Genomic DNA, 14,860 nt, shown 5'->3' with positions numbered 1-14,860 from the left:
TTCTTAACCAAAGACAATTTATATCTTTTTATGCAAGTAATTTCTCAAAAAACATTTATTAAATTCAAAATTATTTTTCCATAAATAAAAAACTAGTTATTGGCTGATACTTTGAGTTTTTGTTGATAGAAAATTATTTAAAATATTCACTGAGCAAATTAATTGAGGAAATTTATGAAAATATTATCCTATTGGTGTTTTGGTTCCATTTTAAAATCTTAAGTTGCCAAAATATGACTTGTATAATTTTATTAAATTTATAAAATATTACTGAACATAGTTAAAAGTATTTAAACTGTAATTAGAGTATTTCTGCTTATGATCCAAGTTAGAAACTTGCATGTTATTTATGACTAATAACAACAGTTTTCAAGCTGTGTGTCATGGCTTTTTATTAGGAGTTTAAAGTGAGCAATTAAAATTGTAATTTTATTTTGAATTTTGTATATCTGTGTGTCATTTTTGAAAAATTATATTTATTAAATATGTCTGTATAAAATAATAAAGCCTTTTACAATAATTTGAGGATAAAAAAGAAAATGGAGGGAAATGTTTAGGAAATTAACTTCCTTTGCTATGGTTTTTAGTAAATGAATTCATGCTAAAGGTCCAGAAGTTGACCAGAAGCTGCACATTTTATTATCATTCATTTTTTGTTTTGACAAGCACTGTGGAAGACTAAAAGCAGCACAAATGATTGAAAGATATCTCCTTGGTGCCAGTCCTCCATCATATTCATAATTGCAAAGCCTGAGTAACTTTTTGATATTTTAGCAATTCTGCTTTGATTTCATCTGAGTGTTTTCTTTTACTGTTCTAGACACTGTGCTATGTCTGTAGTTCCTCCAGTGGAACGGTGCGTCATGACACCAGGCCCTACCCCTTGTAGAACATTTTGAGTTATTGCAAAAAGTGACAAAAAATAACCTAGTCATAGTCTTGAACTTAAATGAATTAACTAGTCAGAAGATTAGCATTAAGAGATTAAATAAAAATAAAGTAATAAGAAAAATTTGAGCTAAAATAATTGACTAACAGTGTTTAAAAATTTTAATAACAGAGAGTCAAGAAAAGCCGTCGAGCTGGTGAACAAGTGATGATTACTGAAAAATTAAAGTTCAAAGAAAAGTAATTACTCACTATTAGTGTATTCCATAAGTTTCTGCACTGTTTGGAGCACTGCTTGAAGTTTCTCTGCAATATTTACATTCTGTAGAAAACTAAGTATCTTGAGTATGATTTCGCCAAGTTCCTGGATGTTCGGGTTGGAAAAACACGATAAAAGTCCATCAAAAATGCTAGGCACAGAAGTTCGTTTGTTTTTAACTTTGTCGGTGTAGCGGGTTTTGTTAGTCGTCTGGGCTGAGCCAGTTATAGTCAGTCTTGGGTAGTTCTGGAAAGTTTTCGGATGATGCTTCAGGAGCAGGTTGTCTCTGGATTCTTGGTTTGGTTTTCTTCTCAAACCTCATCTTGTAGGCTTCGCACCCACGAAAGCTACTCACGTGGTCCTTTCCACAGTAGATACAGCATGGCTTCTCATCAGGTTTTTTGGTGCACATATTGTTCTGATGAGCTCCTCCGCATTTCACGCATCGCTCAGGATTGTTACACAATTTCTGGGTATGACCAAAGGCCTGGCAGCGAAAACACTGCACATGCCTTTTCCTTGGCTTGTACTTTTCTACGCAAATGCCAAAACTGAACATGTGATTCAGTTGGTAGATCTGATCTCCTTCCAGGTTATGTTTAAGTTAAATAAAGAAGATTGGAAGCTTTACTTGAGTATCATTATTTTTACTCATGAACTGCTTCACTTTGATAACCGGAAACTTTCGTCTGATTAGGTCCTTCAGGATAGCCTCTTCCTTGATAGAAGCAGGTAGATCTTTAATGATCGCCCTGATGTTCCTCTCACACCGCGGTTGAAATGTGTAAAAAGCAATGCCTTTATTTATCACTTAAGAGTTTTGTCATTCTCTTGAAATCCACTCCATTCTTGACATACACATGGATAGCCCTCGTCTTAGCACTAGATTCACGAGTTTCAGCACAATTCTTCGCGAAAAGTTCATCGATTGCTAACCAATCAGGAGTGTCACTGGGGAACACAATGGGCGGGGGCGTGTCAACTGCTGGCGCTCCTCCTCCTTCATTTTCCGTACTGGCTTGATCTAACATCTGAAAATGATTACTTTAAGTAATATCCATCAGCTCCACAGCTTTTGGCACTTTCGCTGGATTTTGGGGCAACTTCCACTTCGTATCCGTCTCAAGTTTCCGCTCAGTATGCTCTGCAGGAGTCTTGGCTGTTTTCCATGCAGCCATCCCATCATCTCTTTCCACTGTTTCTTCTGGAGTAGGTACCCTGCAAAACTCCACCAAAGAGTTAGCTCCATTTCGCTCTGAACACTTGCTTCAAGATGTCCACCCTTTGGACTTCGGTCATGTCATCCGCAGACTTGCTGCAAGTACCGTCTGTGGTACCTTTGCTTTCAAACTGAAATCATTCCAAAAATTCCTGTTTCACCATGGGATATGTAATGACAGATTTTCAACAATACTTTTCATCTGATTCAATAACAGATAGGAATATACAGATTTTTAAGACATTTTCTTTAGATATTTTACTGGCAGATTATGTACAAATATCAGTAATAGTTTTTGTGTATGGGAAGATATATTATATCTAAGTTAGGTGGAAATCATATTTAATTTACTCTGAACTGAAGTGAATTAAAGAGCATAAAATGTCTGAAAAGTTTTGTCATCTTATATATATATATATTTTATAGGTATATCCACCAGATCAACCTATGGTATTTAATCCTCAGAATCCAAATGCTCCTCCAATATACCCATGTGGTATCTGCCACAAGGAGGTACACGACAATGATCAAGCAGTTCTCTGTGAAAGTGGCTGCAATTTCTGGTTTCACCGTGTTTGTACAGGACTAACTGAGCCAGCTTTTCATCTTTTGAGTGCTGAAGTATATGCAGAGTGGGTCTGTGACAAGTGCCTTTCTTCAAAAAATATCCCTCTTGTTAAGTTTAAACCTTGACTCTATGTGTGCCTTATCTGCTCATGAGTTTTTATAATCAAAGGTATATATATATATATATATATATATATATATATATATATAAATCTATCTTGCAATAGATTGTCCTTTTGTTATGCAAAATAAGAAAATATTAGATTAATTAATTAAATAAAAATAAGCATATTTAAAAGGAATAAAGGCATATACAAGGTATATTTTACAACAATTCTGCTTAATATGTTTTATATGTATTTTAAAGCCATAACAAATGGAGAATTTTCCGTGTTTTCTATACCACTCTTATGTTCACATATGTATAAAATTTATTTTCTACTAATTAAGATGTGTCTCATATTAAGTGAATAACTTAATTCAGAGTTTTGTATATTAATTTATGCATTTTTGTTGTAGCATACATTATAAGTTCATTTTTGTTACTGTCTGAAGTCTTTCAAAACTCATAATTCAACATATTTTATCAGTTTATTAAGTTTTTAAACATATTTAGGTGCTCAGTTTGATTACTTGTATACATTACTGTTATGAATTGTCATAGTTAACTTTTGAAATTGGCTAGTGAATTTTTACTTGTACACTACAAAAACTTGAAGTATGTAATGTTGTAAATATTTTTATATTTTCAGTAATACTTAATTGTTATATACAGTCAAACTCAGTTATAATGAGCACTGATAGTAGATAAACTATGGAATTTTCCTGTCTAATCATTGTTTAAGTGCAGAATAGTGATTATATAAGTTGTTAGTGTTTTTTTAATTTACATGTGTAAAATTATAAATTAAAAGAAAGAAAAGAAGACAAATCTATTATTATATAGTGGGCATAGTATTAGTTAGTCATATGGTATTTCAAATGAGTTTTTTTAATTAAACTGATGCAGTAAGCATGTATAAACTTATTGGCACACACATATTTTTCTGTTAACCATAGACGTTGGCTAGTATCTGACCAAATCTCTGCTGCTGATTCCAGTGGAAGTTTGAAGGAAGAGATGGTTGTTAGTTAGTTAGATAATAACAGATTGCTGTTTATTTAATTAAATTAACAAATACAAGCTATTAACGTAGCATATAAACATTTAAATAACTATGAGCTCAAGCTTTGAGATTTTCTGACAAAGAAGTTCATTAATACCAGCTCTAGTCTTTCCAGCAGTCAAAAATTCTCCCTCATGGAATATAAAATAACTGCAAAACCGTCACTTTCTGTATGAAGTTAATACCATATAAATTTACTTAAAATACGAAATCTAAGTGCTGTTGTGGCATTCATTCCTCAGTGGCTTTTATTGCACCATTTTGCTGAACTTTACAGTTAAATACTTTGAGTATGAGCATCTGTATAACCATTCCTGCAACTTCACTACTTACTGTTCTGTAGAAAGTGGGCCTAAAATGTTAGTCGTATTTCCAAAATGCAGGAGAAAAACAGATAAATAGCAGTTAATTTGTAACTTCCTTGCCAAACCTAACTTGGCTTATTGAAGATCAGGGTTACATGAAAGCAAAGCAAAGTTCTTATGAATGTGTTGGTATGTCATGTATATCCATATAAATTGCACTGTTTAATGCAATTTGATCGATGGCGAAATACACAAGTACCAAATTATTAAATTAGTTTTGTTATAAACTATATCAAATAGACATATTATTAAAAATAAGATAAACATTATTATGAAGTATATATGTTGTTTTTAAACTTTTGAATTTATTATACTAATATACTGCTAAAATATTGAAAGATATCCCCTATAGGATTAGTAGCAACTCTGAGTTTTTTAGTCTTTGAAATTCATTAATCATTGGCATGCATTGTAATCTAATATAAAGTAAAATGTGTGAAGACTATAGGTATTGCTAACTTCACGAAGTAAAACTATTTTGGCATTTTGCTTATTACAGTTGAGATGTCATTATAGTTATATTCATTATAACAGAATTTGACTGTAATTTTGCCATTAAGTATGAAACTGTTTCCACACGCTTTGTACATGTTTCATTTCAACATAGATTTTAAAGAAAATGTTAATATCAAGCTTTAAATAAACGTTTACTATTTTACTATTATTGAAGTTTAAAAAGAGGATATCAGTATAGTGCAAATATATATTTATTAGAAACAAAATAGCTTAAAAGCTTTCTGGTTTTCTGTAATTCCTTGTATTAAAACAAATGGGGTAAGATTGTTGCTTCTATAAAATTTTGACTGATACATATGTGCTCACCTATCTTTTAATCATATATTGCTGGGAGAAATAAAATAAGATAAAATTAATACTTTACTCAGCAAATGGTTAATTTACTGAATTAAATAAAATTCATAAATGTTATTAATTTCACATACCATGTTATTGTTTTGAATGTGAAACCTGTGTACATAAGTATACTTAATTAGCCAATATAAATTATTTGAGATAATTTTATATCAATTCTTAGAAAGCAATACAAACCGAAATCATTTTATATTAATAATAAATATGTATCAATATGTGTATAAATTTAGTCTGTTTAATTAGTACTTTCTGATAATCACATCCCTGGTTTCAACATTTGGTAGGCTTACTGTTTTTTGGCATATTTTTGAGTATACATGCCACAATAACCATCTAAGTATGTACCACAGGGAATGGGACTATTCGCTGTCAAGACATATTTTACTTTACATGACTGTATTATATCTTGCCGTATTATAAAAACTCTGTTTAGTTTCATAATTTGATTTAATAAACATTTTATATTAAATAATATATAAAATGTTTTTGTGTATAGTTTTACAAATACACTGTTAGACATGAGATATTAATTTTAAGAGAGTAAGGTGCTGACAAGATTTCAAAGTAACTCCGTTTTCCATTCAGATTTCATAAAAATGTGAATTTCCTGCTTATGAGTGATTTCTGTGAACTAGCCAATTAATATTTCAAGAAATTTTGACGAATCATGTCAATATTGTACCGCATAATTTTTAAATCGGTAATATAGCTTTTGTTATATCAGAAGATTAGCCCCAGTTCTCTTTGATACAGATATAATTTTCCAACTAACTATGTGTAATTTCTGTATATCTCATACTTGTAAATAACTGTATATATTAAAAGCAACCTTTATTAAGTATACAAAAGGTAAACAGAATTATTAAACTAAATAAATTTAATATGAGTATAATACAGTCGTGTAAAGAAAAATATGTATTGACAGCAAAACATCCCGACGGTGAAACGGCCGAGATGAAAAGTCCTAGACCCTATACCATATACATGATTGAGTACTCATGGATTTATTTATATGTCACTTTGCTGAACAGAATCCACTGGCATTAAAAATTTAAATACCGGTCATATAGACTTCTGCATTTTCTTATATAAATTCATGTTTCATATAAAATTCTTCCTATTATTATTTATGAGCAGAACAATATTTGTGAGTCAATAAAAAAAGCCAACAAATAATTTTCATGAATTCACAAAGTTGCTAGTATGTTAGCAAGTTTTTATGGAGAAGCAAATAATCACAAAGTATCATTTTGTTTGTTAGCTAAAGGACCTTACGAATTTTCAGTATTTGTACGGAATAATATATCAAGTGTTTTAAAACTGCTGAAAGAAGCAGTATTTTCAGATATTTTTTTTTTTTTACATCTGGTAGGGAATATCAAATCAAAAGTTACAATTTATCTTTTTTTTTAGTTGTAAACCTTCATTTGGATAGTATTTATTAAGCTTCATATATGTGTTTATCAACAAAGGTATCAAAATTTTCAATAAGCTAGGTTTTTAGATTTTTTATTGTTTATTGAATGTGTCATAAAGATCAGTGACTCAATTTTCTGTTTAAAGTAATAATTATTTTCCTTAATAAGCAATAAACTAATAAATGCTCAAATTTTCAGAGACATATTTAATATATTGTACAAAAAGTCATTCTGTTTATAAATACTTAGTTTTTAGATTTGAATCTTTGTATTCAGAAATTTCACTCATAACTAAACTGTAAACTTTATGTTACTTAGTGTATAAGGTGGAATTTCAGAAATCCTACAGTTAATTTTTATTTTTAATTAATTAATAAATCAAATCATATCAGTAAATATGATAAAAATGAACACTTAAAAAACATATTAGGATAGGGAAAAATTTGCTTCAAATAACAAAAAGAGGGGAAGAGCGAGGAAGTTAGTTTTAATTGTTATTGAAAAAACACATACCAACTCAATATTTTATAAAAAGAAAAATATGTTAAATTAAATTTGCAAGAAGTTCAGTGGTATTTAAGTGTTACTAGGCCTAAAATGTAATGTTCCCTTCTTCTTTTAATGTTTGCTATGTGCATAATATATATAAAGCATAAGCTGCAAATGAGTATGTTGCATTCATTGCAAGTGTATTTTTTTCTGTCTTTGGTTTTAGTGCATGTTCCACGTCTTATTTGTTATTGAAGTATCTAATGATTTCCCTCCTTAGGAACAAAGATTTTTATTAATATTATTATTATTGAAGTAAGGGTCTTATAGTACAGAGTTAAACAATTGTTCATCAGTTTACTGCCTAAGTTTTTCACAAATTAAAGCCTAGTTTAATTAAGATTTTTAGGATATATTGAAAATGTAATATGAATGTTCAACAAGTTATATTTAATAAATATTAAAAGATAACAGCATAGTCAACATCTTGTTCATAGGCTTCTGCTGTATATCGTGCATTTTTCTTCAAAGGCATCCATGCTAAATTTTGCTTATTTTTAAAATGGTACTATTTTCTGATTTTCCAGAAAGTTAATCTGTGTATGCTGTAGGAACAAGATAAACAAACATGTTTTTCTTCAACGTATATAGCAGCAGTCTGTGGTCTGCTCATAGAGGCAGAAACTGATTTTCTTTTATTTGGTGGGAAAAAAAATTGAGTCGTGCAATTTATTCTGCATAAAAGTCCCTACAAGTCCCTTCAAGTCTCTCTTTTTAATCCCAAGGCTAATTTTACCAAGGTAAACTGGTTTTCCACTGTTATATTGCAGTAAGTTCTAACAATGGGTAAAGCTAGTCTTACAACAGATTGAGTCAGCATTTTAATTTTTTTTTCAACTTCAGTAATACTTTAATATCACTTTTATTTCATGTATATATGGTTGCATGTTCAGAAGATAGTATGTCCTGTCAGAGCAACTATTTTTTTATTGTACTTACAAATTTCATTAGATATGAACATTCAAGATTGAAGTGGCATTCGCTGCCTATTAATATCTTCTTTGCATAAACATCTTCCTCAGCAAAGTAACAGGCAACTTATGTCAAAGAATTTTTTATGTTGTTGTCAGCACAAAGAAATCATGAAGTGACTACAGGATGGTTGGTTTAAACAGGTAACACTGGAATTTGAGCCAGCCATTATATTGCTATACGAAGGCTTCACAAAGTTTGTTCAAGAAAATCATGGTTTATATCTATGATCTGATACTTTATCTTTCAAAGAGGCCCAATTAAGGCACTGTCAGCATGACATCGAATGGAGCCAAAACAAATGACACCATTTACTGTTTATTGAGTGCAGATGTAACCATGATTTTATGTGCATAATTTTGGACGTGTTTTGATCTGTAGGGAAAGAGAAACACTCAGGTTATCTTCCCTTGCTCATAAAATATCCTATTTTAGATGTACTTTTCATAGTTTGAGGGGGAAACTTCAAAAGTGGCCGTATCGAGTTGCATGTCTTTCAAAAAGATTCTGTAACTGGTCACATATAAGTGAATAAAGTCTTAGAATCAATGCTGTTTACGGGTACTGTTGGCTCAGAATTTTTGCAAAAGGATGACACTATTTGTCCATATCAAGCATCTCTGTTATCAGAATATGTGGAAACAGAAGCTATCACTTAAATGGATTGGCCAACGTACACACTTGGACCCAAATTAAGCATGTATGGGATGCCATAGGCCATTAAATTGCAGCACTCCAGATGACTCCATCGAATCCACCAGAATGTGAAAAGTTTCAGAATAGTGGTAGGTAATTCCACAAAATTTCATAGAGATTTTAAGTTCTATGAAATCAAGATGAGAGGTTTATGTACATGTTGGAGGTGATTATACACCATTTAAAGAAACATCTGTAAAATGGGGAAGATAATTTTCTGTGCATTTTTGAATTCAATATTTTGAGATTAAGCAGTGGTAAATATGGTAATTTAAGTAATGTTTTTGTACAAATTGGTGTTTAATAATTTTAGTGAAGTTTTACTTTTATCATTGCCCTTTAATTTTGAAGAACAGTGTAAGAACAGAATCAAAATTAAATCCTCATTATCAGATACGTATGCATAAGATTATTTTTGCTAAATATTTTTGAAATTTTCACTGTCATTTGTTTTTATAAAACTAAACTCTTGATCTTTGATAATTTTTAGGCATCATCAGATCAAGGTCCCTTTACCAAATTTTCAGTTTAAAATCATTAAACTACATTCTTTGCATAGAAAAATTTTTGATTCCAGAAGAACTATGTTGTCACTAGTGATCTGGGTCGACGTAACTTAAATGCAGTTTTTAGACAGTATCTACAAAACTGAAGTATGAGAAAGTGCACTTTAGTAAGGAATATTATACATTGCAAATTCAGGTCTCAGCAATTTCCTCTCTTTCTTTTTAATGATAAAAACAGGACTCCATTGATCTCAATAACCATTATGATAATTTATAAGTTTTATCCTTATTCAAATGCAGCATTCTGTTATACATTTTATATCATTAAATCCATTTAGTCATTTTATATTTTTAAATATCCTTTTATCAATTATTTTTCCCTCATTTACATATGAAAATAAACACCGATGTAAAGAAATCATGAACATTCTTGCAGATAATTCATAAAGAGTTGAAGCTATACAGAGAACTTGTATGCCTAAGCTTTCTAGGAAATCAAAATTTCTTTAAATTGCATTAAGCTGATAATAAGATTTTAAGACTGTATAATGATTTATTTCAGTGCAAAATAAGTTATATGTAGTTTACTGTTTACTAAAAATGATGTACATCTGTTATACTTATCTATTTAGGTATCTGATTTGAGATTAAGAACATGCTGAATTAAACTTTCTTTTTTTGCATAGTCTTTTTAATGTTTCTGGACATAAATTGAACTTTTCCAGTTTATCAAATTCATATAAAGCAGTGCCCCACCGCTTATTTTAAAATGCTTTAATATATGTGAAGTGTTTTCTGTTACTCAAATAAAAGTGCCATATTATTACTGAATGAAAATCAGTATTTTTATCATTTACAAAAAATGTTTAAATGTTAATGTATATTCAACATAATTTTCTTCTGAAAGAGCCTGAATCCAGTATTCATGCATTTTGTAATGTTATGTGTTTTTTGTATAAGGGTTAAAATGTGTTTTTACTTGCAATATTTATTGAAAAAGTTGTCCAAAATTCACTGTGAATTTTTGGAACATGTGTTATATAATTTGCTCAAAATCACTATGTTATTAATTTATAATATTCAAGTTTATGAAAACAATGTTCCATTGAACAAAATAAATTTTTTTAGAATAGCTATTTGTCCTTTTTCCTGTAGTTGCAGAAATAAATTATACTACTACTACAACTAATCAAGGAAATGAAAATATATTGTATATTTTAGCAGCAAAATAGTGTTAATTTGAGTAATATGGATAACAAAAGGCCTCCCATAGATAATTTTTATTCAATATTATGATTCAGTGCAAAATGTTGTTACAATATGTATATAATAATATGTCATTTTAATGAAGTTTTAAATTATAAATTCATTTAATTAGAGATTTTTGTACCCAGCATGGAACTATTGCCATGTCTGTGCAATATGATGGTTCTATCAGTGGCCATCAAGTGGTGATCCAGATTTGAACTGTAGTAAATGAGCTGGCTGCAGGATGATTTTTCATCCTTTTTACCCAGTGTAACATGGCTATGAGCCAGTTTTCCACAGAAAGTCATCCATGAATCCTCATGTGCTTTGCCATATTAAAATAGTCTAACATAATGAATATTATATCAAGGCCAAAGTTCAAATTAATATTTATACCGTATTTTATGAATTGCTGTTAGGAGCATATTAGTTTGTAAAAGGAAAGTGCTCCTTTTGTATCCTCTTAAGTAGTAATGAAAAAAAGTGACGTTTTGTGAGTGGTAGCTTAAATGTAATTTCTGGCCTCTTTGAACCAGTGCACTCTTGTATAACGTAATATTAATACTATAAAATCACCAAGCAGGCATTAGAGATGATTTTTCCATTCCTGAATAATAGCAATCTGCAGTTTAATAAATATGTTCATCCTTGGCCAATGCAATTCAGGTCAATTTAAATGCCCACTTTATATTCTGTATTCCCTCTTATGAAGTTAGTTTTTCTGAGATATATGAAAATGATTATCATTCGTGAAAAAAATCAAGTGATTCACATATGTCTGCAGCATATATCACAACTGGAAGTAAATCTCATTGTTTTATCTTCTCGCCCAGGGATGGCAAACCTTTTTTGATTAGAGTGCCAGTTAAATTATGGTTTATTATTTCATGTTCCACTTGTTATATTTCTTTTTAAAAAAGAAATCTGTATCTTTAAACCCCTGCTTTGATTTCAAACTATTGAATATTATTCTGTAACTATATTTGCTGTTTAATATTAACTTGCTGTTTTGTTAATTTGCTTGTTTAGTTATTAATTTACTTATTTAATTATTAATTTGCTTGTTTAGTTATTCCTTTGCTGTTTAGTTATTAATGGTGCCCATGCTCATGCTCGTTTCTAAATCCACTTTTAGTTTTGAATTTTTTTTTCTTTTTTAAAATATTGTTTTCAATAAATAACTATAACCTTGCATCAGCCTATTTCTGCACAAAAGGTAAATTATTTTACATGTTCTTTTTTGGGACAAGAACTTATCTGTCATTAAGTGAAATCTTTCGTAAAACAGAACTCTATGTATTCCCCACCATTTTGTTTGACTCCACTTTCAGTCTCATTTCATCTCACAATATTAATTTGTTTAAAAGGCACATAACACTTGTGAAGCAGTGGTAGATCATTTGTACCTGATTTTCATGATCTCTTAATGAAGTTCAGTATTTTAATTCCTTAATTTAATTATACTGTTAGGAAGTGATATTTTGTAGTATTATGATTGGTCCCAGTTATTGTCCAGTTATCTGACTTGCTTTCAGCTTGCTAATAGTTCTCTACACTGCTGATTCCAAGAAAACATAATTGTGAGACATTATTAAAAATGGTGAGTTCACTGAATAAAACATGATCACAAATATAATACAAGGTTTGTATGGTCCTTAAGAGTCCTTTGATTTTTTGGAATCGATTTTTGGACCTTAAAAGTCCTTAATTTTGTCCAAAATCAGCAGAAGGTCCTTAATTTTAATCATCTGAAATTCTGTCTGTTTTCACGACTGCCATTTTGAGTGTGAATTAGCATTTGGAGGAGTATTTTTGGCGATTCACTGACATATATGGTTATCTTTTGAATGGGTGCATGGGTTGTAATTTGTTTCTAATTCTAATACAGTACAACATCTGTAATCTGGATGTCCAGTATCCAGAATGATCTATAATCTGGACCTCAAAGCCACAACCTTACGCATGCATGTAATGCGTTTACGCGTGCGCATTTAGCACAAAAAAAGGAAGCAACCATAAACAACTTACATTGAAAGAAATGTTTAATAAAGTAAACAAATAAATATAAAGTGCCTTTTATTTATTTATTTATTTTGAGACCTTTTAGATTATAATTGCTCTTTATTTCATAAATTACAGTTTCATATTTTTAATTGTATAATTTCTGCATGCCATCTTACCAGATTTAAATTGATGATCTATAATCCAGAATCACCGAAGTCCCAGTGAGTCCGGATTACGGACTTTGAACTGTATAAATGATGGGATACTCGAGTTTCTAAGCAAAAAATGAAACATAAGCATTTCAAAATTATTTTTTTCTAATAAAGAGCTCATATACAACTTTTCGCTTTTCGGGATGTGAGTTCTTTTATTAAATGGTTCTAAATTTCGCAGCATTTCAACATTTTGGGAGTTTTAAGATCAGTTTCTATAGAAAATTTTTAATTCCGAGATCTGAGAATTTTTTGAAAAATTTTTTTAAAGCATCGTAATATTGATAAATTTCATTAAAATAATGATAATATGTTGAAATAATATTTAAAGAATAACATTAAAATAAAACATTTTTATTTTTCGCTGTCGTATTATAAAGTTTCATTTTGAAAACTTATTATACAATATAATGCTATAAAGCACAATTTATGAAACAGCTCTTAGCAAAAGCAAAATTAGCTACGTAATTAATTAAAAATGGCTTCTTAATTTTTTCATAGTAAGAGTTTTTCCCATGTAATTGTCTCAGAATATTCAAAATTCTCAAAATATGCCTCAGTTTTCTCTATAAAATTAATTTTACACTTTTTCTGTCCCCCCCCCCTTTCTCCAAAAAAATATTTCTGGCTTTTTGCTCTTACAGAATTGGTACAAATAATTTTTCTTTAGTATTTTAGACATTGCAGCTTCGAAAGTTTAGAAGAATTTGAAGGCAAGATTTATAGACCCACTATTCTAGAAGATTCGAGAAATATGTGACAAAATGAAAAATGTCTCCATGGCATCAACATGTAATGGATGTAAACAGAAAGTTTGTGATGAATTTCTTACTTTTCAGAGAATATCTGGAAGAACAATGAAAATATAATATTTGAATGTTTTACTCCTGATACTAGAATCCTTTTTCTTAACATGTTTATCTTCCGTTTATTTTCTCTACTTTTCACTAGACACAAGCATGGAAAATATCAAAAATGCTTCTAATCTTATCACATGGGCAGGCATTATAGAAAGGGATTTTTTTATTAATAAAGAAATTGAAAACTTACAATTTAAAAGATTCATCTAAGTCTTAATGCATCATACACAGAGCTGGTAATAAGCATTTTCCCACCTGATGCAATATCTGTGGATTGTAAATTTTGCTGCCTAGTGCCTTTCTAAATTCTGCTTTCAATGCCTGCTCTAAATTCTAAAAGTTTTGCCATTTCTAGATTTTAGATTTTGTTGTTCGGTGTGTCACTAAATTCTAAAAATTCTGCCACACCAGCTTTGTAACCGGCCTTTGCCATATATATTTCATATTTCTTCTGAATGTTCATATTACTAAAGAAATAAAATTAGCTACTTTTTTATACATTCTAAATGCATTTATTGTTTTTTAGAATAACGGAAATCCTAAACTAAATTTAAAAAATTCTAAAATGAAAAGGAAACGTCTTGAAGAAAGAAACGGAATACATAAAGAAAATTATTCTTCAAAGATATGTGCAGTTATTATTATGTAAATTACCCATTTGTTTATGATTTTAGCCTTTACTATAATTTCCCATTTCTGTTTCCTCATATGACAGAGTTACTGAGCTAGATTAAATTTAAATTAAATTGTATAATCTTTGACCACTAGTCCACATTTTTAGTTTAATTTGACTGTTCTTGTTTAATTACGTCACCATGAACTTATTTGTTAGAATCTTATTTAAGCCTTTGTCTGATATTGTAGTTACTTTCAGACATAGCGATAATTTGCTTCACGTCTCTCGGGGAAAGGGACTATTTAACTTTTACCAGATCAAGTAAACCCTCATAGGTATACTGTGGAGAGGTTGACAAGTTAGGAGATAAAGCACGCAGAAACTAGTGAGAGCATTGGTTTGCATATTGAGACAAATCTCTAATTGCTAGAAAAGATGCTTAAAC

At 30.0% G+C, this 14,860-nt stretch overlaps 1 protein-coding gene across 1 annotated transcript in view; it reads left to right on the top strand.

Moving 5' to 3' along the window:
- Positions 1 to 10,607, top strand: part of pygo (pygopus family PHD finger) — a 35,314-nt gene extending 24,707 nt beyond the window's left edge. Inside the window, exon 4 of the mRNA XM_035355280.2 lies at positions 2,793 to 10,607. Coding sequence (XP_035211171.1) covers positions 2,793 to 3,059 — 267 coding nt within the window. The 3' untranslated portion in view covers positions 3,060 to 10,607. The remainder of the gene's footprint in view (positions 1 to 2,792) is intronic.
- Positions 10,608 to 14,860: the final 4,253 nt, after the last annotated feature.

Source organism: Stegodyphus dumicola, chromosome 9 (genome assembly GCF_044657685.1).
Source record: "Stegodyphus dumicola isolate Sdum_Otavi_A_Nest chromosome 9, ASM4465768v1".
Taxonomy (NCBI): domain Eukaryota; kingdom Metazoa; phylum Arthropoda; class Arachnida; order Araneae; family Eresidae; genus Stegodyphus; species Stegodyphus dumicola.
The sequence above is the reverse complement of the archived record's forward strand: the minus strand, read 5'-3'. Positions and strand labels throughout refer to the sequence as shown.